The 25,720-nt window shown below is 47.7% G+C and overlaps 15 protein-coding genes across 15 annotated transcripts, besides 1 other annotated feature; 8 read left to right on the forward strand and 7 right to left on the reverse strand.

The window, feature by feature from the left end:
- Positions 1–25,720: part of a sequence feature (sequence corresponds to BAC RPCI93-48O8) that runs on past both edges of the window.
- Tb927.3.2200 (hypothetical protein, conserved) lies at positions 19–1,065 on the reverse strand (the record flags this gene model as incomplete). Its single annotated transcript, XM_838721.1, has 1 exon — positions 19–1,065. One exon carries the CDS (start codon positions 1,063–1,065, stop codon positions 19–21), a length of 1,047 nt encoding a protein of 348 aa, XP_843814.1.
- Tb927.3.2210 (hypothetical protein, conserved) lies at positions 1,790–3,574 on the reverse strand (the record flags this gene model as incomplete). Its single annotated transcript, XM_838722.1, has 1 exon — positions 1,790–3,574. One exon carries the CDS (start codon positions 3,572–3,574, stop codon positions 1,790–1,792), a length of 1,785 nt encoding a protein of 594 aa, XP_843815.1.
- On the reverse strand, positions 3,870–4,532 carry Tb927.3.2220 (hypothetical protein, conserved; the record flags this gene model as incomplete). The annotated part of the gene is made up of 1 exon (XM_838723.1): positions 3,870–4,532. One exon carries the CDS (start codon positions 4,530–4,532, stop codon positions 3,870–3,872), a length of 663 nt encoding a protein of 220 aa, XP_843816.1.
- On the reverse strand, positions 5,402–6,307 carry Tb927.3.2230 (succinyl-CoA synthetase alpha subunit, putative; the record flags this gene model as incomplete). The annotated part of the gene is made up of 1 exon (XM_838724.1): positions 5,402–6,307. The coding sequence occupies one exon, from the start codon at positions 6,305–6,307 to the stop codon at positions 5,402–5,404; it is 906 nt and encodes a 301-aa protein (XP_843817.1).
- Tb927.3.2240 (hypothetical protein, conserved) lies at positions 6,717–7,916 on the reverse strand (the record flags this gene model as incomplete). Its single annotated transcript, XM_838725.1, has 1 exon — positions 6,717–7,916. The coding sequence occupies one exon, from the start codon at positions 7,914–7,916 to the stop codon at positions 6,717–6,719; it is 1,200 nt and encodes a 399-aa protein (XP_843818.1).
- Tb927.3.2250 (hypothetical protein, conserved) lies at positions 8,088–8,984 on the reverse strand (the record flags this gene model as incomplete). Its single annotated transcript, XM_838726.1, has 1 exon — positions 8,088–8,984. The coding sequence occupies one exon, from the start codon at positions 8,982–8,984 to the stop codon at positions 8,088–8,090; it is 897 nt and encodes a 298-aa protein (XP_843819.1).
- Positions 9,178–9,864, reverse strand: Tb927.3.2260 (hypothetical protein, conserved; the record flags this gene model as incomplete). The annotated part of the gene is made up of 1 exon (XM_838727.1): positions 9,178–9,864. The coding sequence occupies one exon, from the start codon at positions 9,862–9,864 to the stop codon at positions 9,178–9,180; it is 687 nt and encodes a 228-aa protein (XP_843820.1).
- Tb927.3.2270 (hypothetical protein, conserved) lies at positions 12,329–13,654 on the forward strand (the record flags this gene model as incomplete). Its single annotated transcript, XM_838728.1, has 1 exon — positions 12,329–13,654. One exon carries the CDS (start codon positions 12,329–12,331, stop codon positions 13,652–13,654), a length of 1,326 nt encoding a protein of 441 aa, XP_843821.1.
- On the forward strand, positions 13,914–15,707 carry Tb927.3.2280 (vacuolar protein sorting 33, putative; the record flags this gene model as incomplete). Its single annotated transcript, XM_838729.1, has 1 exon — positions 13,914–15,707. The coding sequence occupies one exon, from the start codon at positions 13,914–13,916 to the stop codon at positions 15,705–15,707; it is 1,794 nt and encodes a 597-aa protein (XP_843822.1).
- On the forward strand, positions 15,870–16,991 carry Tb927.3.2290 (chaperone protein DNAJ, putative; the record flags this gene model as incomplete). The annotated part of the gene is made up of 1 exon (XM_838730.1): positions 15,870–16,991. One exon carries the CDS (start codon positions 15,870–15,872, stop codon positions 16,989–16,991), a length of 1,122 nt encoding a protein of 373 aa, XP_843823.1.
- On the forward strand, positions 17,118–17,723 carry Tb927.3.2300 (hypothetical protein, conserved; the record flags this gene model as incomplete). Its single annotated transcript, XM_838731.1, has 1 exon — positions 17,118–17,723. The coding sequence occupies one exon, from the start codon at positions 17,118–17,120 to the stop codon at positions 17,721–17,723; it is 606 nt and encodes a 201-aa protein (XP_843824.1).
- Positions 17,946–18,848, forward strand: Tb927.3.2310 (hypothetical protein, conserved; the record flags this gene model as incomplete). Its single annotated transcript, XM_838732.1, has 1 exon — positions 17,946–18,848. The coding sequence occupies one exon, from the start codon at positions 17,946–17,948 to the stop codon at positions 18,846–18,848; it is 903 nt and encodes a 300-aa protein (XP_843825.1).
- On the forward strand, positions 19,380–20,702 carry Tb927.3.2320 (COP9 signalosome complex subunit 2, putative; the record flags this gene model as incomplete). The annotated part of the gene is made up of 1 exon (XM_838733.1): positions 19,380–20,702. The coding sequence occupies one exon, from the start codon at positions 19,380–19,382 to the stop codon at positions 20,700–20,702; it is 1,323 nt and encodes a 440-aa protein (XP_843826.1).
- Positions 22,154–24,010, forward strand: Tb927.3.2330 (hypothetical protein, conserved; the record flags this gene model as incomplete). Its single annotated transcript, XM_838734.1, has 1 exon — positions 22,154–24,010. One exon carries the CDS (start codon positions 22,154–22,156, stop codon positions 24,008–24,010), a length of 1,857 nt encoding a protein of 618 aa, XP_843827.1.
- On the forward strand, positions 24,317–25,315 carry Tb927.3.2340 (peroxin-2; the record flags this gene model as incomplete). The annotated part of the gene is made up of 1 exon (XM_838735.1): positions 24,317–25,315. One exon carries the CDS (start codon positions 24,317–24,319, stop codon positions 25,313–25,315), a length of 999 nt encoding a protein of 332 aa, XP_843828.1.

Here is a 25,720-nt window from a genome sequence, read left to right on the forward strand (position 1 = left end):
GGTGCTTCGGATTCCACCTCATGAAGTGCGAGAGCGCTTGCGACGCAGAAGGGGGCACTCTTCCCGCGTGTGCCCACCGTCATTACAATAACTGCAGAGCACATATGAAGTTGCATGGGCACGTCCCCGGCTCCCAACCGCGTGCGTTGCACCCTCTGCGTTTTGCCTCTCTAGAATCTCCCTCACCTGTATCTCGCGTTCGCGCTCTCTCTCTTCCGTTGTCTTACAAGCCTCAGCAACCAGCTTCTCAACCTCCACCATCAAGTTCTTCGCTTCGCCGTGACTGGGATCCAGCTCAAGGCAACGCCGCAGTGCTGTGCAAGACTCTTGTGGACGCTTCAGCTGATGCTGTGCGCATCCCACTCGAAAGAATGCCCTCGCGTACGTCGGATGTACCTCTATAGCTCTCATTCCATCCTTCAGCGATTCCGACCAGCGGCCAGCACGAGCATAAGCAGCACTTCGATTACATAGTAAAACAGCCATATCTGCCGCTACGCTACCACCGCCATTCCCCCTGTTACTCTCCCCATTTGAGGCACATTTTGTATGAAGTTCAATCGCTTTGGAGAAGTGCCGCACAGCACTCAAATACTCGCCCTTCGTCATGGCTTCCTTTCCCTGCTCGATACCCTTGCGATAGTAGTAAGAGTCAAGGGTGTCCTTCGATGCGACACCTCGGCCACTGCGCATCAGCTCTAACACTAGCTGATGTTGTTCCTTATACAAAATAGTGTTAGGGTCCAACTCGTAGGCACGAGCATAGTGTCGCGAGGCCTCCTCGTAGTGCTTGAGCCCGTGGTAGGCTGCTGCCATTCGCCCATGAACTTTGCTGTTGCGGTCGTCCATCTGAAGGGCCTCCTTTGCAGCACTAAGTGCTTCAGCGAATTGTTCTCGCGCAGCATAACAGGCGCTCATATTAGAAAATGCCCGTATCTTTTGTGCCACTGTGATGTGCTCGTCGGAGCTAATCGTCTTGTACAAACCAATGGCGGCGATATGATTTCCTTCACGCACAAGGGATGCCGCCTTGACAAAGTTCTCCTCTAACGCTGCATTGGCCATTGTACCCAATAAACTTCCTCACATATACAAAAAAAAAAGTCTCCTCAGAGACAATTAATGTGACAAAAAGGGGGAGAGATGTCCTCAAAGGTCGTTGAGAAGAGGGAAGAAAAAACAGAATGCGCCACCAAAATGGCAATAGGATGTTTCAGCAGCACACGCCCATATGGGAAAATTATAATAGTATTTGAATGTGGTGCGCGGCTAAGAGTTGCAGGCAGATCGAGAAAACATCTCATCAATACAGACTGCAAGGAACCCCAACTACCTTTCAGCAACCACCTCCACAACCGGAACAGCTCAACACCAAGTAACTCTTTAAGTGAACACTCCACCAGGCGCAAATTTTTTAATCAAACAAATCCCCTGAACCATGGAGAACCTCCACCCTCACATAGCAACTGGAGGGCAGCACGAGTCAGAGTTGTCACCACAAAAGGAAGTGAGGCATTTACACCTCGAATGAAATATCAGTCCTCACGCACGCCCAAAACGCAAAATGTCAATATAACAGCTAGAGTAGCGATAATAATTCTATGAAAGCACAGCTACAAGAGACTAATAGCAGTCAACGCAGATATCAACAATGTGAAGATACACGTACGAAGACAAACAATGGCGCACGCAAATCGAATTAAAAAGACCTCCGAATGGGAGGCTGCTATTAAGCGACGATCGACAGAAACAGCGAACGCACCGGTTTAATTTTACACTTCGTGTTCGCTCAAGCAGTACGGTTGTACACACGCAAAAGATCCCGTTGCTTCAAGGGTAACATATCTATCATTTCGCGAGACAGCTGAACTTCCTTCTCCGTTTCATCCTCCATAGGGTTTGCAGATGCAAAATCAACGGCCTTTTGAAACATTTGAATGGCAACCGAGATATTCTCGAACTCCTCTCTGGGATTTTTAAAAACAAATTTTAGCTGCAGCTGGGCAAGTCGCATAGCCGCCCTGAAAAATGGCATCCTGGACTCCGATTCGAGTACCTCAGGTACCACCCCTGATTTTGGATCTTTCCATGTATCACAGAAACGCCTGTAGAAGGACTGATTGACCCTAACGAGGGCGTTCAGGCTCTTGTCACTCAACGGTTTCTCACCCTCCACAGGGTCGCTTCTCTGACGGATGCGCAGCTCAACTACTTCCTCATGAATGACGCCGAGGTCAAATAACAGTTGCCTCACCAGTGTCGGGTACGCCTTGAAACTAAGGTCATCTGGGAATTTCTCTAGTAGTGTCACGCGACGCTGATGCATAGCAATAATACGATCACGGCCCGTCTCGAAATGAATAAGCACCTCATACAAACGCGCCTTGTCCTTCATGATCTCGATGTGCTCAGTGCAGCACCCATCGTACACATAAAATTTAAGAGCTTCATTAAACCAGTTGGTCGCAGTTTTGAAACATTCACGGGCGTCGTCAAAAGTTTCGATAATAGGAGGGAATTCTGGTGGGGGGATGTCAAGGGGAAAATCTTCCCACCAGCCCTCCAATTCGTCCGGTAGGGGGGCACGTGAAGCACAACCACGCTTGACATCAGCATAGTGCTGCAGGCGATGCAAGTAGAACCTTCCGTGTGCCCACGCCACAACACCGAGGGTCTCCTCAGTTGGATTTTCCTTCGGCATTACGAAACGACCAGCACTGAGGCAGTGTAGCGCTTTACCGTAGTCGTAGTAACTACTGTAAAATGCACTCAGATGCAGGGCGTTCGTAGCCCAGTCCTTCTTGGAGAACTCCATCTTGTTGAGTAGCTGACTGTACAGCGTTCTGTGGCAGTAACGCGAAGCCATCGCTGTCATCTGCGATGCTGAATAAACCTGCGCCAAAAAGAAAAGTGTAGATGTAAATGCCGTATCCATTTCGTACCTTGCAGTGTATATTGCCAGTGCATCTGTGGATATGCTTTCGCGGTCAAGCCCGCCGCTTTCTTTAACAGGAACTTGTTGCATCACGCAACTTCCAGGTAACGATTCAAACCACTTGTTCCAATTGTTATATCCCTTTTCGGCAACATGAAGAACCTGCTTGGCATCGTTGAGACGCAATGTCGCATCCCGATTAGAGAAGTAGAGCCCTAGTGCATTATGAACCCGCAGAAACTCAGTTGCGAATGCAAAACGGTGGGTCGCGTCTATGTAAGGTGCCTCGTTCTGCAGTATTAACTCTATTGGGTGGGGTGTGATGTTCTCAACATCGGCCAACAGTTCCTCCTTAGCACCGGAAAGAGTAACAGAGTATGCCTTGCGCAGCTCTGTCATGCCCTCCTCTTCTTCCGATGTTTCCAACATGTTTAAACCAATGAATATACCACACCGGCAAACTTGACTAAGCGCAGTAAAACTAGGCGACTCTCTGTATGCATTCACAACAGAGTCCCTTAATGATTGCATTTGGCTCCTGGCCGTGAACTTGGGCTCTAGAACGTTACGCCTCGGTCCCTCCTCTTCACTTAGTTTTACGATGGCATCGTATGACAACGTGAACGCAGTGTGGTCCATCTAAGAAAGTAGAGGTGTAAAAATTAAATTTCTTCCCCTGTCACAGATGCCAAAAGGTTCAGAAGCAATGTCAAGGATGTCAGCTGTAGGCAATAGGGGCTCAGTGGGTTAGCCCCAGGAGTGTATAAAACGCCAACCTTCAGAAAAGCAGCTAAACGAAGTAAATCAAAACAGAAATGGAGGGGCACATACTCGAGTTCAACAACCTACTATTCCGCCAACAGCGGAAAGACGTGAATCTTTAAGTTACCACCAAACAAATAAAAGCTAACCTTACTATGGGAAGAAATGCACTTCACATAAAGTTGTCATCACCATCGGGAACGTTGGCAGCACCACCCTCATCCCCTATGGTGTCCAATCCCAGTGCATCTCCTGCTGAAGAGCCACCCTTTGCGGATGCCCCTTCCTTCCCCGGTTGCTCCCGCTTGTCACCCTTTGTTTGCTTCATTTTTCCTTCACAAACCTTACTTGCGTTTGATACCTTGTCCTTAATGGTCCTGAGGGTGTCAAGGGCGTTGCCTGACTTAAACTCACGGGCTATATCACGGAAAACGACAGAAAGGATTGAGTTGAAGTGTGGAGACTCAGAAAAGCTAAGAAGGCGGTCAGCCAATACGACACCGAGCGCCTCCGCCTCCGCGGCAGTGTTGACGGGCATGTCAGCGATGAGCTTTACGGCGTTCTCACTGTCTTTTACCACATTCAGGGCTTCCCCGGCACTGCTTGCCGTGCTTTTCATATCTTCAAGAGCCCTTGCAACGTCAGCGGGTAATAGCTCCTCCTCTTCAGTTCGTGCAGAAGCTCTGGCACGTCTTCGCTGCCTTTCCTTCTCCAGTAGGGCTTGTTGTTCTCGCAGTTTTCGCTTAAGGGCTTCCTCCTCGGCAGCTTCTCCTTGCTGGGCTTCAACCTCCCAGTCATCAGCAGCGTCGTCATACTCATGGTAGTCCTCCTCCATGGCTATAAGAAGCTAGTTTACCTTTATTTAAAAAAATCCCTGGCGCACGCCAGACGTTAAGTGGAATTCAAAAGTATCAAGTACAGCCACATACGCGTGCTTCACAGCACCATCACCATAAATTGAGAATAAAGAATAGTGTCGGGAACAGAAATAAACTTTAAGTGGTCGTTCATTTATTTCCTTCCGATTCTGACGCAGGCGAAATACTCATTTCTTTTTTTCGGTAAATGCCCTTCCCTTTTTAGACAAAAAAAAACATCTCACTCAACGAGGAGTCGAACAGACGCATCACGTATCGTATAGAAATGTGCAAAGAAACATAATCGCTATTTACTCCCGCTTACTCAGAGAGTGAAGAACTGCACAGCGAAGAAGAGTGGACCGCGTGCTGACAGTCCCACCACAGAAAACAATCCTATGCTGAGCTCTTTTTGTTGTTGCCGTTGAGGACTTGTAGCGGTAACATGACTTGAAATTGTGAATCAGTGTGTGTACGTCGCTACGTACATTTAGCACTGACGGATCATGAGTTCCCTCATCCAAGACGTGTCTCGCCCCTCCTCCATGTACAACCACGGTTTCCCACTCTCCCCCACACCCGTCCTTCTTTACCAAACGTTCCCCTTCCTCGATTTTTCTTTAACCCCACAAACCCAAGGGAAAAGAAAAAACGCTGCTCACACGTGCCGTTCATTGCTTTATTTGCTTTAATGCCCCCCCCCTTTTACCTTCAACAAAACATACTCCGTCTCGCTCACATTGCCCGAACCCTTAGACGTCACAAGGGGGGAAATTGTACCAAATTTCCCCTCAAGTTCCTACTGTATAAACAAATAAACGGAAAAGAAAAAAAGCGATATTGCGCTTTAGATTGCCCTCTTTTTCATTAACTCAGCCATCAGCGCCCCGAGCTGAGCGGGTGAATGGGCCACAACGGCACCTGCAGCTTCAAGTGCTTCCATCTTTCCTTTCGCAGTCCCCTGCCCACCAGAGACAACAGCCCCAGCGTGACCCATTCTGCGTCCTGGGGGGGCAGTGGCACCACCAATGAAAGTAACCAAAGGTTTCTTGATGGGATGATTCTTTATGAATTCTGCAGCCTCTTCCTCAGCAGTACCACCGATCTCACCAATGAGAATGATACCTTCAGTTCCAGGATCTTCCAGATACAACTTAACGCAGTCGATCATGTTGGTACCGTTGAACGGATCGCCACCAATTCCCACGCACAACGACTGTCCAAGGTTGACGGCTGTTGTTTGGGCAACAGCCTCGTAAGTAAGGGTGCCACTTCGGGAAACCACACCAATGCAGCCCTTCTTGTGGATGTGGCCAGGCATAATACCAATCTTGCACTCCTCCGGGCGAATAATACCCGGACAGTTAGGACCTATCAGCCGGGTCTTGTTCTGGGAGAGAAGCATAGATTTTACGCGGAGCATATCCCACTGCGGAATCCCTTCAGTGATAACAACAACCAGGGGAACTTCGGCAACCAAAGCCTCCTCCACTGCTGCAGCGCAGTGAGGAGCAGGGACATAAATAACAGTAGCGTCGGCCCCAGTGTTTTTCACTGCCTCAGCAACCGTACCAAAGACAGGCAGGTTAAGGTAGGTCGAACCCGCTTTCTTAGGGTTCACTCCGCCCACCATTTTGGTGCCATAAGCAATCGCCTGCTCAGTGTGGTATGTGCCGTGCTTCCCCGTTATACCTTGGCATATGACCTTAGTGTTTTGGTTAATCCACAAGCGGCGAACTGTCCTTGAGAGCATTTCAAATAATGTTTAACTTTAGTCACCTGAGAACACTTAAAGCGAACAAAGAAAATATGTTGTATACGTTGTTGTGGGCATGTTAATAATCATTATTCACAGTTACTTACAGGAAAACATTGACCATCCTTTATCATGGAGGCAGAAAACATTAACAACTAACTTAGGCATGTCTGTATCAGACGAAAATAATGCGCCACGACGTGTGGTTATAATCTTGCACAACAATATATGTATGTGTGTGTAGGAAGAAGCCGGAAAGTGATCAATATGACGAAAGAAAGGGAATAACCGCAACGTAATCAAGCGTTGAAAAGCGAGAGAAATTAAGAAGTAAAAACTCAACACAGCTTCCACTCAACCAACTCCAAGTCTACTACATCGGCATTTTCACCGATTCCCCTCACTTTTAAACCCCAATAGAGATCTTAACTGGAGGACGCGCCACCGTTTGATGAGGGAACGCCGCGGGTAATCTAATGTCCTTCTTTTGCGCAAGCACGGTGGGTGGAGGAAGCTCGAATGAATCTTCGGTTGCATTTGTGCGGTGCACCAAAGAGTTGATTTTTCGACAGCGCTCAATATTTCTTTGAACAAAAATGCGGCAATCATCAACTAGTTCATCACCCCGAAATGGCAGCTTTTTTTTCTGTAAACCAGATGCCCTTTTTTCGGTGATGGCATTCGCCGCCAACAAATCAGACTGACTCGCAAGCCACAAACCGGCGGCAGGGTTGCTATCAAACAAACCACTGGAGGCATACGAGTACGTTAAAGACTTGAACACATCAACCTTCAGCTTCACAAACGTCAGAACTTCATTGAATATGTTGTGATCGACTGCAACGCAGTTCAGGCCTACTTTATGAGCCTCTTCGTATATTTTAAAGGTTTGATGGAGGAGTCCCACGGTAAGCATCTTTCCTTCACTTTGTCCGTTTTCAGTGGATCTTGCTGACCCTATCTCTTGCGCTTGACCTATGGCAACAAGGTGACAAAACTCCAAAACAGATGCCGAGACGTCCCCGGGTCTGGCGAGTCGTACGTCACCAACTACGTATAATTCCATGTCATCAGAGATATCCTTGACAAGACAAAAATATCCGGCAGCTTGTAAAAGATAATGGTAGCATTCCTTCTGAAGGGCAGATGCGTGACCATGCGCCGATTGCCAACATACTAACCGTTCGCTCACATTCACCAGAATAACCCCGACGTTAAAGTACATGTTCTGTAAATCATAACGAAAGTCGTCAAAGTAAATAGTCTCTTGTGGTGAAAGGCACGGAGTCCAACAATAATAATATCCATCTGCTAGGACGGGGTAGTGGTAGAGCAAGGCAGCTAGTTCCTTCGCATAGTCATTGACAGCATCGACGACACAGTTGATCACCTTCTCACGCTCCTCAAAATTCTTCCAAAACCCAGTCGCATAATTATTGCTCTGCTTGAACTGGTCACGAACCGAGCCAAACTTCGCAATGCACTCAGCTCTCCTTAACTCAAAACTCCTTTTCACGTTAGGAGGTATACTCTTCCAATTTGCATCAACTTTTTCACTAGGAACAACGGACTCCTTCAAGGCAAAAGTGACAAACCTAAGTAACATCAACACACTGATCTGCTGTTCTCAGCAGTGTTCCCAGGGGAGCCACACAAGTATGGGGGAAGTGCAAGCAATTTACTGTTCAAAACAATACATGCACATGAGCAGTAAGACAACCAATAAAAAAAATGATAGCAACTGTCACAAAAAATAAGGAAGTCGTGTAGGCGTTTGTCAAAGACATGCGGACGACAAATGCGCTATGTTCTCCTTACCCAAAACAGCTAGACACTCCGACAACAGCATTTCCATATCTTTGAAATATTCACCTTGCTCGCTGACTAGATTGGACACGGGGTTGTACTGGAGATATTCATCAACATCAGTACAGTCACTGGTAGGAAGGGTAGTTGCCCCTGACACGCATTTCTGAACTAAGGAAGGATCATCGGTATTAGGCACACACTCACACCGGTTCTCTAAAAGTGGCGATGTATGCTTCACGTAATATCCACGCATCTCGCTAAGTGCCAGCATGACCACTTCATTGCGTGAAACATGTTCCTCATCCCATAGGAAGTTACGAACCTCCGTCTCCTGTTGAATTAACCGAGTAATCGAATTACCGACCCGAATATCGTTGAGTCCTTGCTCCAGGATTCTTCGTGACGCTGCGAGATCCGCCAACTGTGTTGCAACCTTGTGAACGTTGGTACGGCAGCGGTCCAAGCGAACTGCCAAACATTCTAGCAATCTTTCCATATACTCTGATTTCTCTGCGAAATTTTTCGTCACATCTTTTATGCCCCGTCTAACCGATACTAGCGTCGTGTCAGGTTCAGTCTGCGTGGATGAAGAAAATGTGAAACATTCCGTCTGCGTATCACGGTTTGTAGGTTGTTGAGCGCACTGGATCCCAACATCTTTCAGATATATGGAATGTTGCACACCTTTACTGAAGATTTTTGACTCTGTTTGGATAGATTTGGAAAACGAGCTTGGCGGGGCCACCACGGGTTTCCCCTCTATGCTGGGTTGTTGCAACTTATCCTTCCTTGGGTAGCCTTCTATGGACGCTATTACCTCATCGGCGATAGCCAATATACTTTCGGTCTCCCTCTTCACGGTCATTACGCCTTCGGGAAGAAAACCAACATATGATAGCAGAATTTTCTCTCACTTAGTTAAAAGAAAGCATGCACAGGATATTTCCATTTGTGCCACGTTGTAACAAAAGCAGAAGGTCGTCATAATCCTCTTTTACGAAGATAATCGAAATAAATCCCAATAATAACAATTCGGTGCCACAGTAAAATCAGACAGTTCATGAACTCTGCTTCATCCCACTATAATATGTCCTCCCAAAATACCCCTTTGGCCGAGCTTCGTAACGTGGTGCCAAGTTTTGTAGTGGCTGCATCTCCATCTCTTTGTATGGACTACGCTTCACATCTTCCGCTGTTATTTCGTCCACAGTCCAATCCCTGGGTCTCTCATCGTCCCTGTGTAGCAAATGGTCGTTCTGTTCAATTGCGTCAATTTGTGATTGCTCTGTTACACCATATTCTCCTAACGTCTTTTGTGGGTCCAATTCTTTCCCATCGATAGCAAGATGAAAGGACGAAACACAAAGATAGGGAGACTGATTCTCAACGAGAACAAGATCCTTTACTTGTGCAATAGTACTGTCTTTCGGAGCCATAATCTGAACAACCTGCATACGCTGCTCCCAGCCAGATGTAACCCAGGTAAATATTTTGAACCTTATTCTTAATGGAATTAGGTGCTGCACCCTCGGGTCGTCAGTTACTGCCCGCCAATAGTGCCTGTCAGTATCATGAAGAATGGACTCTAAGCTCCCCGAATAAAAGCGCGTATCTCCAGGTGTCGCTGCTCGGATGGGTCCAGGATATGTCGTGGACTCTTCAAACCGTTTTCGGGCTTCAAACGCCTCCTGCTGGTAGTGTCCAAGAAGTCCTGCCTTCAACAGAGAAAGGGCGCCGCGCCTCATCTGCCGGCAGACAGCCCGATAACAAACTTTTGTGAAAGCGAGTGAAAATTAAAAAAGGCAGGTTTTTTCTTTTTAATGAGACACAGCGGTATATTGCAAGGTGTAAGCAATCCCCTACCCCCCCCCCCATCTTAACAGGTGGAGTGCGCAGCTATATACACGCACACATATGTGCATATCCATGCCCGAAAAAGGCAAATAATCCTAGAGTCGCGGGCGCGCACGAAGAAACAGGTCTGGAAGCTTCCAAAACAACGTGCCAGTAGACAGCATACAATAGAGCAACAAAACGATAGCAGACAACTCTACACGTTGTCTTCAAGGAAGGTTTCCACACTTCTGCAAAGCAGACAAGAGGAAATCGAAAGTGACAGGACCGAAAAGGGTTAATAAACCCAAAACACCAGTACAGCCAGCCCACCCACTGTCCGCCAAAACGGGACCACTGTCTAATGAAATTTAGACATCTGCAGACCCTCAGAAAACTACGGCCCCAAATTCCTCAGTAGTAGATGCGACCTTTTATCCCCGAAATAAATTTAAAAAGTGGAGGATAGCGCATACAATACTTACCATTTCCCCCAGCCAAACTTCCCGATGCGAAAGTCTGAGGACCCGCAGGGAACGGCACTGCACTCTGTCCTCTTTCTCAAATTGAAGGACGGAACAAGATGTTAGTAGACAGAATGATAGTTGTCCGGTTCTGTGGCTTTTCGGGAAACCGATAAATGACATTATTGAAGGAATGGCAGGATGATTTGAAAAATCGACCGTAAAAAAAAAAGAAAGAAACTACTGAGACATCTGGCGTTCGAAAGCTGGCCATCTCGGAACGAACGCAAGGCAGTGCGACTATACAGATGTCGGGGTGCTGCCACTAAACCTAAGAAACGCTACAGCATCTGCGAAAAGAAAGGGAATGAAAAGGCCAGAACTGTTAGCCCTCATGCCAAAGGTTGCGGTTGCCCCTAGAAACATCTTAGCTTAGGGGGGCCAAGCTTCGGTACTGCACTCAACCGCCATCAGCCACAGCTGCATATGTTTTGTTGGTTATTTAAGCCTAGTGGTGCGTGTCGCAAAGCCCTTTTAGGCTTCCAGCTTCCATTGCCTGGGATATGCCCCTTATTTCTGAGAAGCATGGCGCGAGTCTGGTAACATTCCCAAATAATCAACAACGGCAAGACGACGTGCACAACACCCGTCTGCTGAGCGAGAGTGTGATTATAATAAAGAGGGCGGGCCAAATAACTCTGCTTGTGGAATCGCCCCCATGGAAGCCTCCTAGGGTGCCAGCGTCCCTCCAAGGTCGACCCGTTCTACGTTTGTTGTTTTTTTTTTCCTGGTTGGCAGCCGTGATTTTAGTTGCGTTTTCACATACACTGAACGGCGGCAGTGCAAGTGCAATGGCCAAGCGTCCGGATACACACAACTCTGTTTAATTACTTACAATCACCGTTCATGCAATACCGTTTTGTTTTTTTTTTGTGGGGAGAGGGTAACGGCCAACAGTGACTCGAAGACGCAGCGCATGTTTGCACTTGCCTATCACAGTTTGCGCGTGTTTTGGTGCTGCCCGCGACACTCCATTTGCCTTGTCCGACAGTTCCTTGAACAAACTAGGCGTTTGGGGGCGAGATATTCTCAGGACGGTCCCTTCTAGCATGCAAGATTGCCCGTCCAAGCTTGACGCCGCGCTGGTGCAGCTTTCCCCTCCCACGCGCGCCGCCATTTCCGGGGTTTCAATCCTGTAGGTGGAGGTGACCTTCCGCTACACTCGTCCAAGAGTCCGGTGCAAATCTGAGCGGGTTTCTGTGGGGCCGTTGGGCCCGCCGCCGCTATGTTTGGTTCACTGCCGGGAGGAAAGTGCCCCCCTCCCCTGTTGCGGGTGTTCGGTGGCCTTCGGGTCAGTAGTGCGAACTTCCCACCCGGGCTTTGGCGTGTTCCCCTGTTGTTGTCTTGACCGGGGAGGTTACGCTCCTCTGTGTGCGTGCGGTTGCCATTCCAATCTTTGTTTGAAGGCGAAGATCTGCCGCGGCCACTTCGCGATCCGCTGCTGCAATGGAAGTGAGAGTGGAAGATATTCTTAGCAATGATGTGGTCTTTCGCTGCCCCTCTTAGTACCACCTTCCTATTATGTTTTTTTTACCGCTATCAAAGACACGTTCTTCAATTGTCACGTCACATACGAAACTGTGTTTTTCGTGCGCGTGCACACGCACGCATGTAAAAGCTGAGTTTGCTGACATTGTAATGCATACACTTTTTTATTACACTATTTCCAGACGATGCATCCCAAAATAGAAACGTTTGATCGCGTGGCTGGTTAGTTGTTGATTGGGGCGATTTTGTGCTTCACGACGCTTCTTGTTATTTTTTATTTGTATGGCTATTGTGTGATTCTTTCTCACTCTTTTTCCCTTTTTTTCTTTGTTTTCCCTGTCACTTATTCTTACGAACAGGGGGTATGTCCGCCATAGAACAGGCTAACTTTCGCCTACAAGCAGGTTCCGAGTTAGTGGTTGTAGTGCCCTACAGCACCGAGCGTTGTTCCGCTACCTTAAAAGTGGTGTCTGGGGCCGGTGGCTTGGAGCCGCGGGTGGATGTGCTTGGCGCCCCAGTTATTGTAGATGTATCGTACAATCTTCCTCCTGGAATCACCTTTACAGTCTTTACATGGAGCAACGCTAACATTCGAATTGAAGGATCAAAACAACTCGTTCAGAACTGTTTTCGCTCAACAACCCATCCATTTGCCCGTTCCATTGTTGAGTACCACTGCTTAATTCATAACGCTCGTCTACTTGCTGACAAACAGGGTTTGTTTGGACCGATGGTCCTTATATGCGGGCAAAATGACACTGAGAAGCATGCAATATCTAGGACTCTTAGCAGCTATGCCGCAAGAACAGGATGGGCCCCTCAATTTGTTGATCTTGATTGTGGGATGGGTCAGTTATTAAGCACTCCGGGAACTGTTGCAGCATGTGTAAGTGAGTGTCCGATGACATTAGACGAGGATACCAGCACTGGTCCCCTTTCGGTTGCTTTTTTCGTAGGCTCGACCGAACCGCAGGTAAAAGGTGTTTCTGGGGAGTGGAACATGTTTGCCCCTTATGTTCATTATTGCCGTTTGCTACTATCATGTGTAAGTGAGCGAATAGCAAGACACAAGGGCGGGGCTGGAGGATCTAGTGGTGCAATCATCGTGCTGCCTGAACTGAGAGGGAGCAATGGACTGCTTTTCGTCGTGGATATCATTCGTCAGTTCAACATTTCGCATATTCTATGCGTGGGTGACGATTTCCTCTTTTGTGGACTCCACGAGAGGATACCGAGGTTGCGTGAACATATGGCTTCGCGTGTTGGTGGGGATATTCGTCTTGATAAACTATCGGGATCGCCTCACTTTCCTTCGCCAGACACTCGAACCGAACGTCTTTCCTCCATAATGGAAAGATATTTTTTTGGTGGTGGTGCAGTCGATCTCCAACCTTCAGAAATTAATAGGCGGTATGCAAGCATTGAGATACTTCTCTTAAAGGAAGCTAACGGACAGGCGGTAGTTTCCCCAGTAGAGCAGGATGCACTAGAGGGAGTTGTTGGGTGCGTGGGGTCCTTGTTTGAGTCATCCGCCATTCATGAGAAAGGTGCTCTTTCTCTTGCCCCATTTGCTCTCGCGAGGGTGCAGGGGATCGACGCCAATGGAGTCAGCCTTCTTGTGAGCACGCACTCGGCAATTCCAGAGAGGCTAACCATGATCGTGGGAGCTTTCCGGTGGGTAACAAGTTAATGAACAGGATATATTTTTTTGCTGTGCAATTCCACCCATTTACGACATCGTGAAACGGCCGAAGGGAGGGTTTGTACTATTTAACGTATTTGCAGACATTTCCTGGAGTGGATAACCACACAAATGCCCACACATGTATGTGATCGTGTGGCCACTACTAACGCGCGATTGCTATTTTTACACTCCGGCTTTGAAGGAGGCTCTTTCTGCTTCTTGTCGAACTCTCTAATATTTCTGTAACCAAAGAGTTCAAAGCTTTATGAACCCTTTATGCGAAATCATTAAGCTTAGCAGTCTTCGCGATGCTATGGTTGAGGAGCTAACGAAAATTATTAAGGGTCCCAAGTCAACTGAAAGTGATACGAAGGTGATTTATGCGTCTCCTAATATCCACTCAACATTGGGGACTATTTTTCCGACTGAAGAAACACTTCATAGTGGCCTTGGGGTATTGGGAATATTTCCGTTAGGTGTTGAAGCTGACATCGTAGAGGCAGACCGGGGTGTCTTCTTGGTGAATGCGGACATCGAATCACTTCGAAAGCTAGAGGGAACTTTGCTTAAATTCGCAGAGACAAACCCAAACGCCCCGCTCCATACCCTTTTTGTACCGAAAAAAACTGTTATGATTGAAGAAATAATGGAAAACAGTTTTCAGTCACTACTCTCTAACCCGAAGTTGCAAATAGAAGAGTTTGATTGGGACGCCTTCCCGCTAGATGATGACGTTGTGTCATTGGAATTGCCCCTTTCTTTTAGGCAGCTGGTGGGCGATGGAGATCCGACGGTTCTCTTCTTGTGTGCGAGAATGGTACTAAAGCTCCAGACATCGTTCTTTGGTTCAATACCCATAGTAAGAGGTCGGGGAGCACATGCAGCAAAAGTGGTTCATATGCTTAAGAGGATGCGCAGCGAAATTGGCAGTGATTCTTTCGTAGCTGTGGCACCCAAGATCGAGTCTTTGCTTATTCTTGATAGGTCGGTGGATTTGTTAACACCGTCGCTCACCCAAATGACTTATGAGGGTATCATAGACGAATTTTTCTCCATAAGCTCCGGGGGCGTCACTTTATCGTTTGACGTTGGCGAAGGTTCAAACCTGTGCACAGGTCAACGCATTCACTTGTCTAACGACGACAAAGTATTCAAAGAGATCCGTGACAAGAACTACACCCATGTCGGGTCCGTTCTCCACAACAAGTCGGTTTGGATAAAGCAATGTTACGACAAGCGAAAGGAACTTCAGCAGCTCAAGGAACTCAAGGATTTTATGAAAGGGTTACCTGAAATGCAGGAAATGCATCGTTTAATTGGAGTCCACACAGCGATAGCAACAGAGATTGGAAAGAGGACGCAGACCATTGACTTTAGGCGGCGAATCGTCATAGAGCATTATATCTTACAGCAGACGAATGAACGAGAAGTGTTTGAGTACATTGAAGAGCTCGCCAACGACAGCGCGCCGATGGAAGATGTTCTCAGACTTCTTTCTTTGTATTCAGTTATAAATGGAGGCTTGAAAGACAAATTTTACGATCATTTTAAACGGGTTCTGTTACTTTCATACGGTATTCCTTTTGCTATGGCCACGCTAATGTGTCTTGAACGATGTGGTTTGATAACAAAATACGATACGAAGCATTCAAATTATTCGTCACTACAGAAGCAATTTAAATTATGGACATCCGAATTACAGAATCAGCAGCAGAATGACTTAGCACTTCCATATGGCGGGTACGTGCCTCTCTCCGTACGACTGCTTGAAAAGGTGATAACTCATCCCGAGTCGTGGAGCACACCTGGGAGTATGGGAGAGTCCAGTCCTGATGAAAAAGTTGAAATTCGCTACAATGAAGAGACACCTGAAGGCCCACCGGTAACGATGTTTCTTCTTATTGGAGGTATCACACGCGCTGAGATAAGCGCAATAAGGCTCCTGCAGTCGAAGTTGGCCGATGCCGGTAATCCACGACGCATTGTCGTTGCGACGACAAGTATTGTGAATGGGGCTACAGTTATAACTTCAGCACTGCCCTATCCTTTGGAAGAGTAGTGTACCGTTGCTGTGCTCACAAGTTTTTTTCTCCGGCGGCTAGTCGCGTTACCATAATTGTTTTTTTTTTAATTGCTGGAGGAAACAAGTGATCAAATATATGAGGTTCATTGGCTTTCTTTTGTCCCTTCTCTTTTTTCTTTGAACACACTTTCTCTCCAGATGTCCGGGCCGCCTAAGCAGTGCTACTACGAGTTGCTTCAGGTTGACAGAAAAGCGTCATCAGAGGAAATACGCCAGGCATACAAGAAACAAGCACTCATTCACCACCCGGACAAGAACTATAGCAACGAACAAAGTACGATAGAAAAGTTCAAGGATATTCAAAATGCCTATGCCGTCTTAAGTGACCCTGATGAGCGTGCCTGGTATGATGCTCACCGAGAAAGCATACTAAATGGGGAGGACGCTGACAGTTCTCAGCATGAGGTTAACCTCTATTGCTACTTCACATCCAGGTGCTTCGATGGCTTTGACGATAACGAAGGAGGATTTTACTCTGTATATAGGAAGGTCTTCGACCAGCTTATCGAAGATGAAAGTGAGTATAGTTCAAATGCGAAAACTTGGCCTCGTTTTGGTGACAGCGCGACGAGCTGGAGTTCTGTTTCCAAGTTTTACAGTCACTGGAGGAATTTCAGTTCCTGCAAGACGTTCGCGTGGAAAGATGAATATAAGGTGAATGAAATCCCTGACCGCGCATCTAGGAGAATGGCTGAAAGAATCAACCAAAAGCTGAGGACGTCGGCGAAAAAGGAGTACGTGCAAATTGTCCAGGGTTTGACTCGGTTTGTCCACCGTCGCGACCCTCGTGTGGCTGCGGAACTTACACGGCAGGAGGAAGAAAGACGACTGAAGGAAGAAGAGAGAGAAAAGAGGGAGCTTGAATGGGCGAAGAACCGTCGTGAAGCTAACGAGAAACTTTGGGCTGAAGCCGCTGAGAAGGAGGCCGAAGAGGAGCGGGCCAGAATTGAGCGGGGTGAGGCCCCCGATTCGTGCACTCTGGATCTTCTTTACGAGAAACAGAGGCAATGTGAAGAGGCGCGAAAGGTAAAAGGTGGGACCAACTGTGGCTTTGCCATGTTGGAGGATGAGCATGAGGACAACTTACCCGAAAAGAAGCGTAGTTGTCCCGCGTGCAAGAAGCAGTTCAAAACTGATGCTCAGTACAAGGAACATGTGAACAGCAGCAAGCACAAAGCGAAGCTGCGGCAGCTGTCGGCAAAGGGTGTTGACATTGAAACCCTAATGAATGAGGAGAAAGATATCAGTACCTGCGTGTAAAACATTTAATTGTATGCTTTCATAGTTCTTATCAAGTTTTTGGGCACTCGTTCTTTTCTACCCCTCCCCAACACACTGCCAGTATGCTCTACACCTGACCTCTACACTTATTTGTTTAAGTAACAAATGCTCCACACAGTGAGCGAGTTGGCGATGCGCAGGTGTTTGTGCCTGCGTGGCTTTCGTCCTCAGGTGGCGGTAAGCGCCCTTGGCATTGATTTACGGAGTTGTGGCGTGCGCTTTTGCGCATCGAAGCCTCCTGGGATTCATTTGACTCAGCGTACGTCCGAGGGCCCGGTCAGCGATGACCCCAGGCGGGGTGCTGTGAGGAACAATATCGAGGAGTTGGTAAAGAATCTCTCAGAGGAGGACCAAAGATTAATTCTCAGCGCTCTGCAGGATCCAGAGGCGCAACCCAGTTCGAAGATGGGTGGCCCTGGAATAGGCACAAAAACAGGTGACATGGTTGCGGCGTTCACGTGTGGGCAGTGTGAACATCGTATGGTCAAGAGGTTTAGCAAACATGCTTACACAAAAGGTATTGTAATTGTTCAGTGTCCCTCTTGTGAAGTGCGACATCTACTCGCCGACAACCTTGGCTGGTTTGTGGATGGGGCCAAGAACGTTGAAGAAATGCTCCGCGAAAAAGGCGATTCTTTTATTCGTGTGGGTAATGATTATCAAGTTGAACCGACTAGTGTTGGGACTGAGCGCGACGGTAATAATAACTGAGTTTTCCTCCGTTTTCCCTTCCCACTCCCCTCTTTGGTTGTCAAACTACCCGGTGAGGATACCAGATTTCACTAAAGCTACCCTGTTGAGACACTTGCTGGTTTGTATCCCCCTCAACATTTTATGCCGCACTTATACACTTCTCGTTAGGTTTTGGGGATACCTGCATCACCTGTAGCATAGTAGGACGATACACGTATATCAACGAGAAGTGTCACAAAGATGAGTTACGAGATACAACCCATATTGAAGGGGACGAAACGCGACCCAGCAACGCGGAAGTACAACAGGGCAGCGGGAAAGGGTCCTTTTGGTGCCTTCCCCCCAGGCTACGCTCCCAAGCAGGAGAAGCCCAGCATCCCTATCGAGGGACCGGTAGCGGTGCAAGGTGTGCGCTTCGCGTATAAGGGAACCGTTCAGCGCACAGGTGGCACCACGACATCCTTGTATAAGGGTCGCCAACAACATGAGAGTGCAGTCGCCTTTACTACCAACGGTGCCGGTGACAGCAAGCCACCCAAAGCGGGTGCATTCAAGCGTCGATTGATACCACCCACTGAGTTCCGTCGGTACTATGATCGTGGAGACTTGCCGTTGTCTGTTGCTCATGGAAACCGCCCCACTATTGACTGGAAGGTAGATGTGGAAAGGCTTGATTATCACCATTATCTTCCTATATTCTTTGATGGGATTCGTGAGACGGAGGAGCCGTATATGTTTCTTGCGAGACAAGGGTGTTTGGATCTGCTAAAGCGTGGTGGTCCCAAGATACTCCCAACAATCCCTCAGCTGATTATTCCCATAAAAACTGCTTTAAACACGCGGCACCCGGAGATCATTTGCGCAACGCTTCGGATTCTTCAACAACTGATTGTCAGTGGTGATCTGATTGGTGAGGCCTTGGTTCCTTACTACCGTCAGATACTTCCTATGTTTAACCTCTTTAAGAGCCGCCACAAGAATCGAGCCCGTGGAGATGCCATTGATTTTGGACAAAGGAAGCGCGACGATGTCGGCGATTTGGTTATTGAGACACTTCAGCTGTTGGAGGTTCATGGTGGCGACGATGCGTATATCAACATCAAATATATGGTGCCGACGTATGAGAGCTGTATTTTCAGTTGAGCAGCGTGATGCCGGAGGAACGTCGAGAAGAAAGAATGAGAAAAGATGCGTTTTTTGAAGTTAGAAAAGAAAGCTCACCCCAACTATTGGTTGATTTGTATTCAAAGGCCCCATGATGTCCTCATGTAATTTAGATAAGCCTTTTGTTACATGCAGCTGAATACAGTGAAGAAAGCAGCGGATGAATTCCAGGAAGGGGGCGCTCTTCTTCATTTACACCAAGCAGATAATTTTGTTTTGTTTTGATAGAGTGGCTGCAAGGTGAAGCATACGGTGCTTACCACATAAACATGTACGATGTTCTCCATCAGGTGAAGGTATAGCCGTGTGCATATACGCAAGGTGTAATTGTGATCATTACCCTTGTATCTTCTTCACCCTTCCATTTACACCATTGTGTTTATATTTCTATCTAATTTATTCTGCCGTTCCTTTTATTACGCCTCCTTTGGTTACGTAAGTTGGTCGCTCCTTTCAGCGTATACCTCACGGCTGCTTTTTCATTGTGTTGGTTAGGCAAAAGGAGCATTAATGGAGGATTATTATTATTACGAAGACGACTATGGTGATGAAGAGGGTGAATCACAGGATTCAGCCCTTGGGGATGCCTACTCGACGGCCAAATCGCTGATGGGCACAAATCCCCTTCAGTGCGTTGCCGGTCTCCTCGCTGTGGAACGCGACGATAGCAGTGGTGGCAAGTGGACATTTAAGTCTCTCAAAGCGCTGGTGAAGGTAAGTAGGCAGATGGGCGCCTACGAGGATATGCTCCGGTACTACGAAAGAGTCTGCACATTCAACCACAAAGATGTGGACAAGGGTTCGTTGCAGAAGGCCATGACGAAGTTCATCGACGAATCACAGCGTGTCCCCGTGGATTACCTGGGTCGCGCACTCAGAACGACAGCGGAAGTCACGTCACGAGACCTCAAAGCATACAGTAGATTGTGGTTCAACGCAAAAGTGAAGTATGCAACTTTGCTGTTGGATGCAAACGATGTTGGGTCAGTCATCAGTGAAATAGAACCTGTTTTGGCGTGGTGCAAAGAGGAAGATCCACTTGGCTTTAAGAAGGGTAGTCAGTTGTTTTTTTGCTATGCGCTGTTGCTTCAAGCATACACAGTCGGAAGAGACTGGAAAAAAGTGCGCGACATGTTTTTTTCCACCATTTCCATAGTTAACACCATTGCTCCATCTCGAGTTGTGGGAAGTGTACTGGAGTGTGGTGGTAAGATGTACGTTTGCTACCGTGACTGGCAATCAGCTTTCCAGACGTTTTCTGCTGCCTTTAGGTACTACAATGAAGGCGGTGATCCCCGAAGGATTAACTGCCTAAAGTACCTTGTGCTGACATGTTTGCTTAGTGGCTCTGATGTTGATCTATTTGCCGCACCAGAGACGAGAGCGTATGAGGAAGTTGCTGAAATAGTACCCTTCTCAGGACTTGTGAAGGCTTATAGGAGGAATGACGTTCAACGATTCCTTAGTACTGCGGATCTAGTGCGTCAGTGCTTCACAGCAGAACCTGCTGTGCTTGTGTGTCTTGACCTGCTGCTTGATAACCTTAGACTGCGGGCCCTTGTTGCTTTCGCATCTCCGTATGAACGGTTGTCCATGCAGCGGCTTCAGAGTGTGTTGCTTGTCGACAAGGATGAGGTGGATCGCCTATGCCTAAGAGCAGTGAGTGAGGGAGTGCTTCGTGCCAAACTTGACAACGAGAATGGTGTTGTTATTATGAACGGGGAGTCTGAAGTCGGGCCTGAGACGGAGAGGCTGCTAGCATTTGACCGGTGGGTCAATGCCCTCCATGAATTTAACAAAAGGTCATACAAGGACATAGAACGTAACCTTTGACCTGATTTACCTTTGTTTTTGTATCGTACTGTTTTGCCTTTAGGCAAAGGGTGTTGTGTGAAACGTGCATCAAAGGTGTTCGACGTTCACTGGGGGTTCGAATGGGAGCAGCGCACAACATTGGGGAGTGTTTCCTATAATATTATTTACCCGTTGCGCGTTTCTTCTCAACTTCCCATTTTTTCTAGCTCCCTCCTCATTCCTTTCCCGGTGCGAAGGACTTTCGTTTCTAGTTGGCGGCCCCTTTTTAGTACACGGTGTAATTAGAGACTGTAGACGTTGTGCGGTCGGCTTTTTCGTCAATTAGATTCCACTATGTGGAGTTAGCCATTTGTCGGTCGATATATAAACCTGCACGTGGAAATGTAACGCTTTCTTTACTTTTGTGTGTTGCCGTTACTGGTAAACACATTATTCGAAACTTTATTTGTCCAGACGGTAATAGAGGAATGGGTGACAACCCACCCATCAGAATTGAGGAATCAATGACGTGTTGCTGTTGCATCCCATTTGTGCTGTGTAAATGGACCGTAACATCTCTTTTGCCTAGCTACTTGAGCAGTCATAACCTCTTGTTGTGAGCAGAAACACTTGCGGGTAACACCGATCCGCCTCACACTGTGGCGTGCAATTATTAGTCACCGTCTCATCTCCGCCTTCTTTCTGGAGGAGCAGCAGCAGCAGAGAGAGAGAGAGAAAAGCAGGAGGCGGGAATTACTAAAGTTGCTTGGGTGATTTTTAGCTTTGGTGCCACTGTAGATCCGTTGTGTTGCTGCCTTTCTTCAGTTTCCGATGACATAACTGGAAGTACACTGCTGAACTTGTGCTGGCACGACTACCGTTTTCTTTGTTATTGTTGGAGGAGGGGAATGATCATAGGCTGTACCTCAGCTTTATCCTTTGGGAGTGGAGAGGGATAACAATATCTATCTTATCAGGGAGAATTGGTACCTGTGATTTTGTGGACTGTCACAGACTCTGCAGTCAAGTGTTCTTACTACTCTACTCGTGACAAATATCATGCTGGCAATGGCACTAGGCCCTTATGGTCGCTGCGAGCCCGTGTGAGTAGGTTCGTTTGTTTAAGTGCCTGAACGAACGTTGTTCGTTTGACTAAACAAATGTGCGTTGGTGGGTTTTCGATGCGTTTGTTAACAACGTGTCGTACACGAACAGCGACTGTTCAGTTGTTGTTGTTTTTGAGTGCTACAGACCCCCAGATTTTTGGTGTGGAGAGTCTCCTGGCAAGGTTTCTCACGCAGAGGAGGTCGGTCTCCGCTCCTCCCCATTTTTTCCCCCTCCTTTTCGCAGCTGATTGAACAAAGCACCGCTGTATTACGGCATTTTAGTGGGTAGCAAGTAGCCGCTATCCTTGCCCAACAATTTTAAAGTTTCATAGTGTTCTGGAAGAAAAAAAACATAGAAGGTGTTGGCACCAATAGCTATACAGAATGAAGTCTCGACAACCGACGAAGAATTGCATCAACATGCACGACATTGTTGCCCAGCCACTTGACGCGGTGGTGGGTGCCATCAACGCTACTTTACGGCGGCCAGAGGAACTTGACGATGCCGAGGTCCGCAGTATTTTCGAGGAAACTTCGTTTATTTTGCTACGGGCTGAAGAGGCGCTGATGGCCTCTGAGGAAGCTGCATTTCGTGCTCTCTTCACGCTTCTCAACAAGGGGTTTGCTCATAGCGCCGAGTCATTTGGCAAGGGCGTGGAGGTGTTTAGTTCCCAAGTCATGCTGCTGGAAGTGTTGGAAAGCATTTTTCATCGTGCCGTCAAGCTCCAAGTCTTCCCGCTGCAGGGCGAAGCCGTTGCAGCGCTGCTTTACACCGTTGGAAACTTGTGTGATGGTGATGGCACTAAAGATTCCTGTGGTCGCCTCTTTATTGGTGGGCTGGCAAACATCCTTGTCCACATGTACAGCCAGGATGTTGAAGAAGCACACCAGCACTTTGTCACGCAACGCGCTGCTGTAGGTGCGATGATTAAATTGATGAAGAGGTCCCCACGGAATAGGAAACTCATCACTTCGTGGGACTTTTTGGCGAATTGCTGTGCTTTGAGCGTCGACCCCTTCTTCCAATTGCAGTGTATTGAGTTGTTGTATCGTGTTTCCCGCTCTAACAAATCGATATTTAAGCAAATGAAGAGTCGCCTTTCGACTGAGGTTATAGAGAAACTCGCCTCCTTGACAAACAGTGCAACATTGATATCTGATATGATGGGCGTGCTTGCGGTCATAAACCGTGACCGAGAGAGTCTTCTGGTGTTTCCTTTGGGAGCTTGTGAAGTGGCTGGTGTAGACTTAAACGGCTCGATGACGTGCTACTTCGCACCGCACTATTTTGTGCTTATATCCTCCGATGCCGTTACGGAGAGTACCATTCCTTATTCATCCATTCGGTCCGCGAAGTTTGTGGAACCCAGCGGTGTCGCTATCCGTGTTCACGAATTTCCTGCAAGTTTGGTGGCAGGGTTATCTAGAAAAACTCCAAAAGGCGATACACTAACGCTCCGTGTGAGCAGGGAACAACTCCAACGATTTAAGAGCTCGTCGATTCATTCATGGATTACCGCTGCTATGAAAACTAGAGAAGGTGCACACCAGACCCCCGTTGGTGCACCCGGGGCCGGCAACAATGAACGCTGGAGCTCTGGTGTGACTCCAGTGGCATCGGACCATCCCCAGGACGGCAGCGGTCGTAAGAGATATCGAGAAGAATCCGTACAATCAGCAGGAAGCGGTAAGCCTGGCACAACTTCCGACTTGAAAAATGTTGGGTCTTCGGAGGGACCGACAAGCGGTATCATGAAACATTCGGCTGAAGCGGTGAAGTTGATGAGCGAGGTATTCCCCCAGAAGGTAACTTCAATTATGTCTGAATCGATAAATAAGATCCAGGAAGCAGTCGACGGTGCACGTGTAACGACCGATGGATACCGCAGTCACGTCAAGTCGGCTGTCGAGGGGGCCATTCAACTCGTGGAGGATTCCCTTATGGCATCGCATTCAAAGGCTGCGGCAGCGGTGGAGAAACTAAACCACGAGCTGCAGGAACGAAAAGCAACCGATACCGCCTTTCATCAGCGGATCGCGTGCATAGAGATTGCCGCGCAGCAGGCCTTGGAGGAAAGTAGAGAGAGTGAGGTGAGGTCGCTCGATTCGATAAAAAAGGAATTCGAGCAGCATGCAGCGAAGTATGCGGCAGCACTCGATGATGAACTTATACGACTGTCGAACCCGGTGAGTACCCTTTTTAACATTTTTAATTCCGAGGGTAACCAAAGCATTTGTTAGACTGCCAATTCGTATTTACTGGCATGTTTTACTCCGACTTGTCCTTCCACGCTTGTATATAAATCACTTCTCGCGTGTATGCGGCAAACCATGGATCGTTCGTTGCCATGGCTGAGTAATGACGTAAACAGTAGTGAGCGTGCATGAAGCAATCGTTCGCATGTACATGGGTCGATACTGCAAGATAGTTGTTTGGCATGGCTCCCTCATCTTCGTTCCCGTGTCCCTTTCCCCTTCCCCGCGTTATATTCTGCAGGGGAAGATATAAGAAAAAAGTTTTTTTAAAAAGGCATTAATACCACAGTCATGGCTTGGATAACTGATGCTGCCGTTTCGCAGTTCCCATTGGCCACGGTCCTGAAGCAGCAGGGAGCTCTTCCCACATCCAACATGTTTACCGCTCTCCCCGAAAACCGAGTGCTTCGCATCTTTCAGCTCAATGCACTGACGACACAGGAGGAGGTTGTAGAGATCCTTCGTGGTTATCTGTTAGACATATTCAACATAGGAGCTCTTCAATCATACCGTTATGTTTACCAGGACGAGTTTAGCTTTCTTCTCGACGTCATTCTCTTTTTCGGGTCGACTTGGAGGTGCGGTCAGTCCGTGGGAGATCGTATGCAGAACCTTGTTTTACGCAATGAGATCAAAGCACTGGAATCTGGGCAGAGCGACGCTGTACAGCTGGTCCATTCACTCGTGCCAAGCCGCGCTCGTCTTCTTTTGTATGGGGTACTTAATCTCTTCGTACCTTATTTATTCCGAAAACTGCAGCGGCGGACCTTGGAGGAAGGTTGGGAGGACGGGGGCGCAGGCGTTGTTAAGCGTAAATTGGCCAAACTACTGAAGGCTGTATCCGTTTCGTGGATGATCATCTCCCTGCTACACACCCTGCACTTCCTTGCTACAGCGCAGTATCGCACGCCTGTGGAGAGAATGCTTTCACTTCGGCTAGTATACGGTAGCCAGGATACTCGGAGGTTTACGAACCTTATCTACTTGAACCAACACATATTTTGGCAGATATGGAGTTCTTTCATAAGTGTGCTCAATATCGGCCGATACACCTCAAGAGTAACTCGGTTTCTGCAAGCTTTCACAGCGAAGCCGGGAAATCCCTCTTTGACCGATAATGCATGTTCTGCATGCCACAATAAGCCAACACTCCCACAACGATCAAACTGCGGGCACTTGTATTGCTATTACTGCATCAAGAGTCGCCTGTTAGGTCCTGGCTCCGCAAAGTCGTTTAGATGCTTGCGTTGCGGAACGGTTGTAAGCACAACCACCCCATGGGCACAGTGATCTATATGCAGTGGATAAGATGATGGTTGGGCAGGACGGGGATGGAGGAGTAGTGCTAAACGGACTGAAGCAACATCAAACGCTGGAAGGGGAGGAGCGTGTAAATTTAAGTGTGTGTTCATGCGTATGAACTCTGTCATTCCAACTTCTTCCGACTCCGCGTGTGTGTTTGCTGAGGTGGTATTGCGCGTAATCCCGCAGTTCGGTGTTGAATATCCTTTTCTTTTACTTTGATCTATGCAAAGGCAGAACCACAGGCTTCTCCGGCTTGAATGTAGTAGGCAACTTGCGAGCGCTTACTCGCTTTTTTGAATTTCTCAAATAAAGTGACCAGCCCTCTATGGTCCATCTGCCCCTTTGTTTTTCTCACCGTCCGCATCTTTGGTTATTATTAATTTTTTTTTT

The sequence above is a fragment of the Trypanosoma brucei genome, chromosome 3, assembly GCF_000002445.2.
Source record: "Trypanosoma brucei brucei TREU927 chromosome 3, complete sequence".
NCBI lineage: Eukaryota > Euglenozoa > Kinetoplastea > Trypanosomatida > Trypanosomatidae > Trypanosoma > Trypanosoma brucei.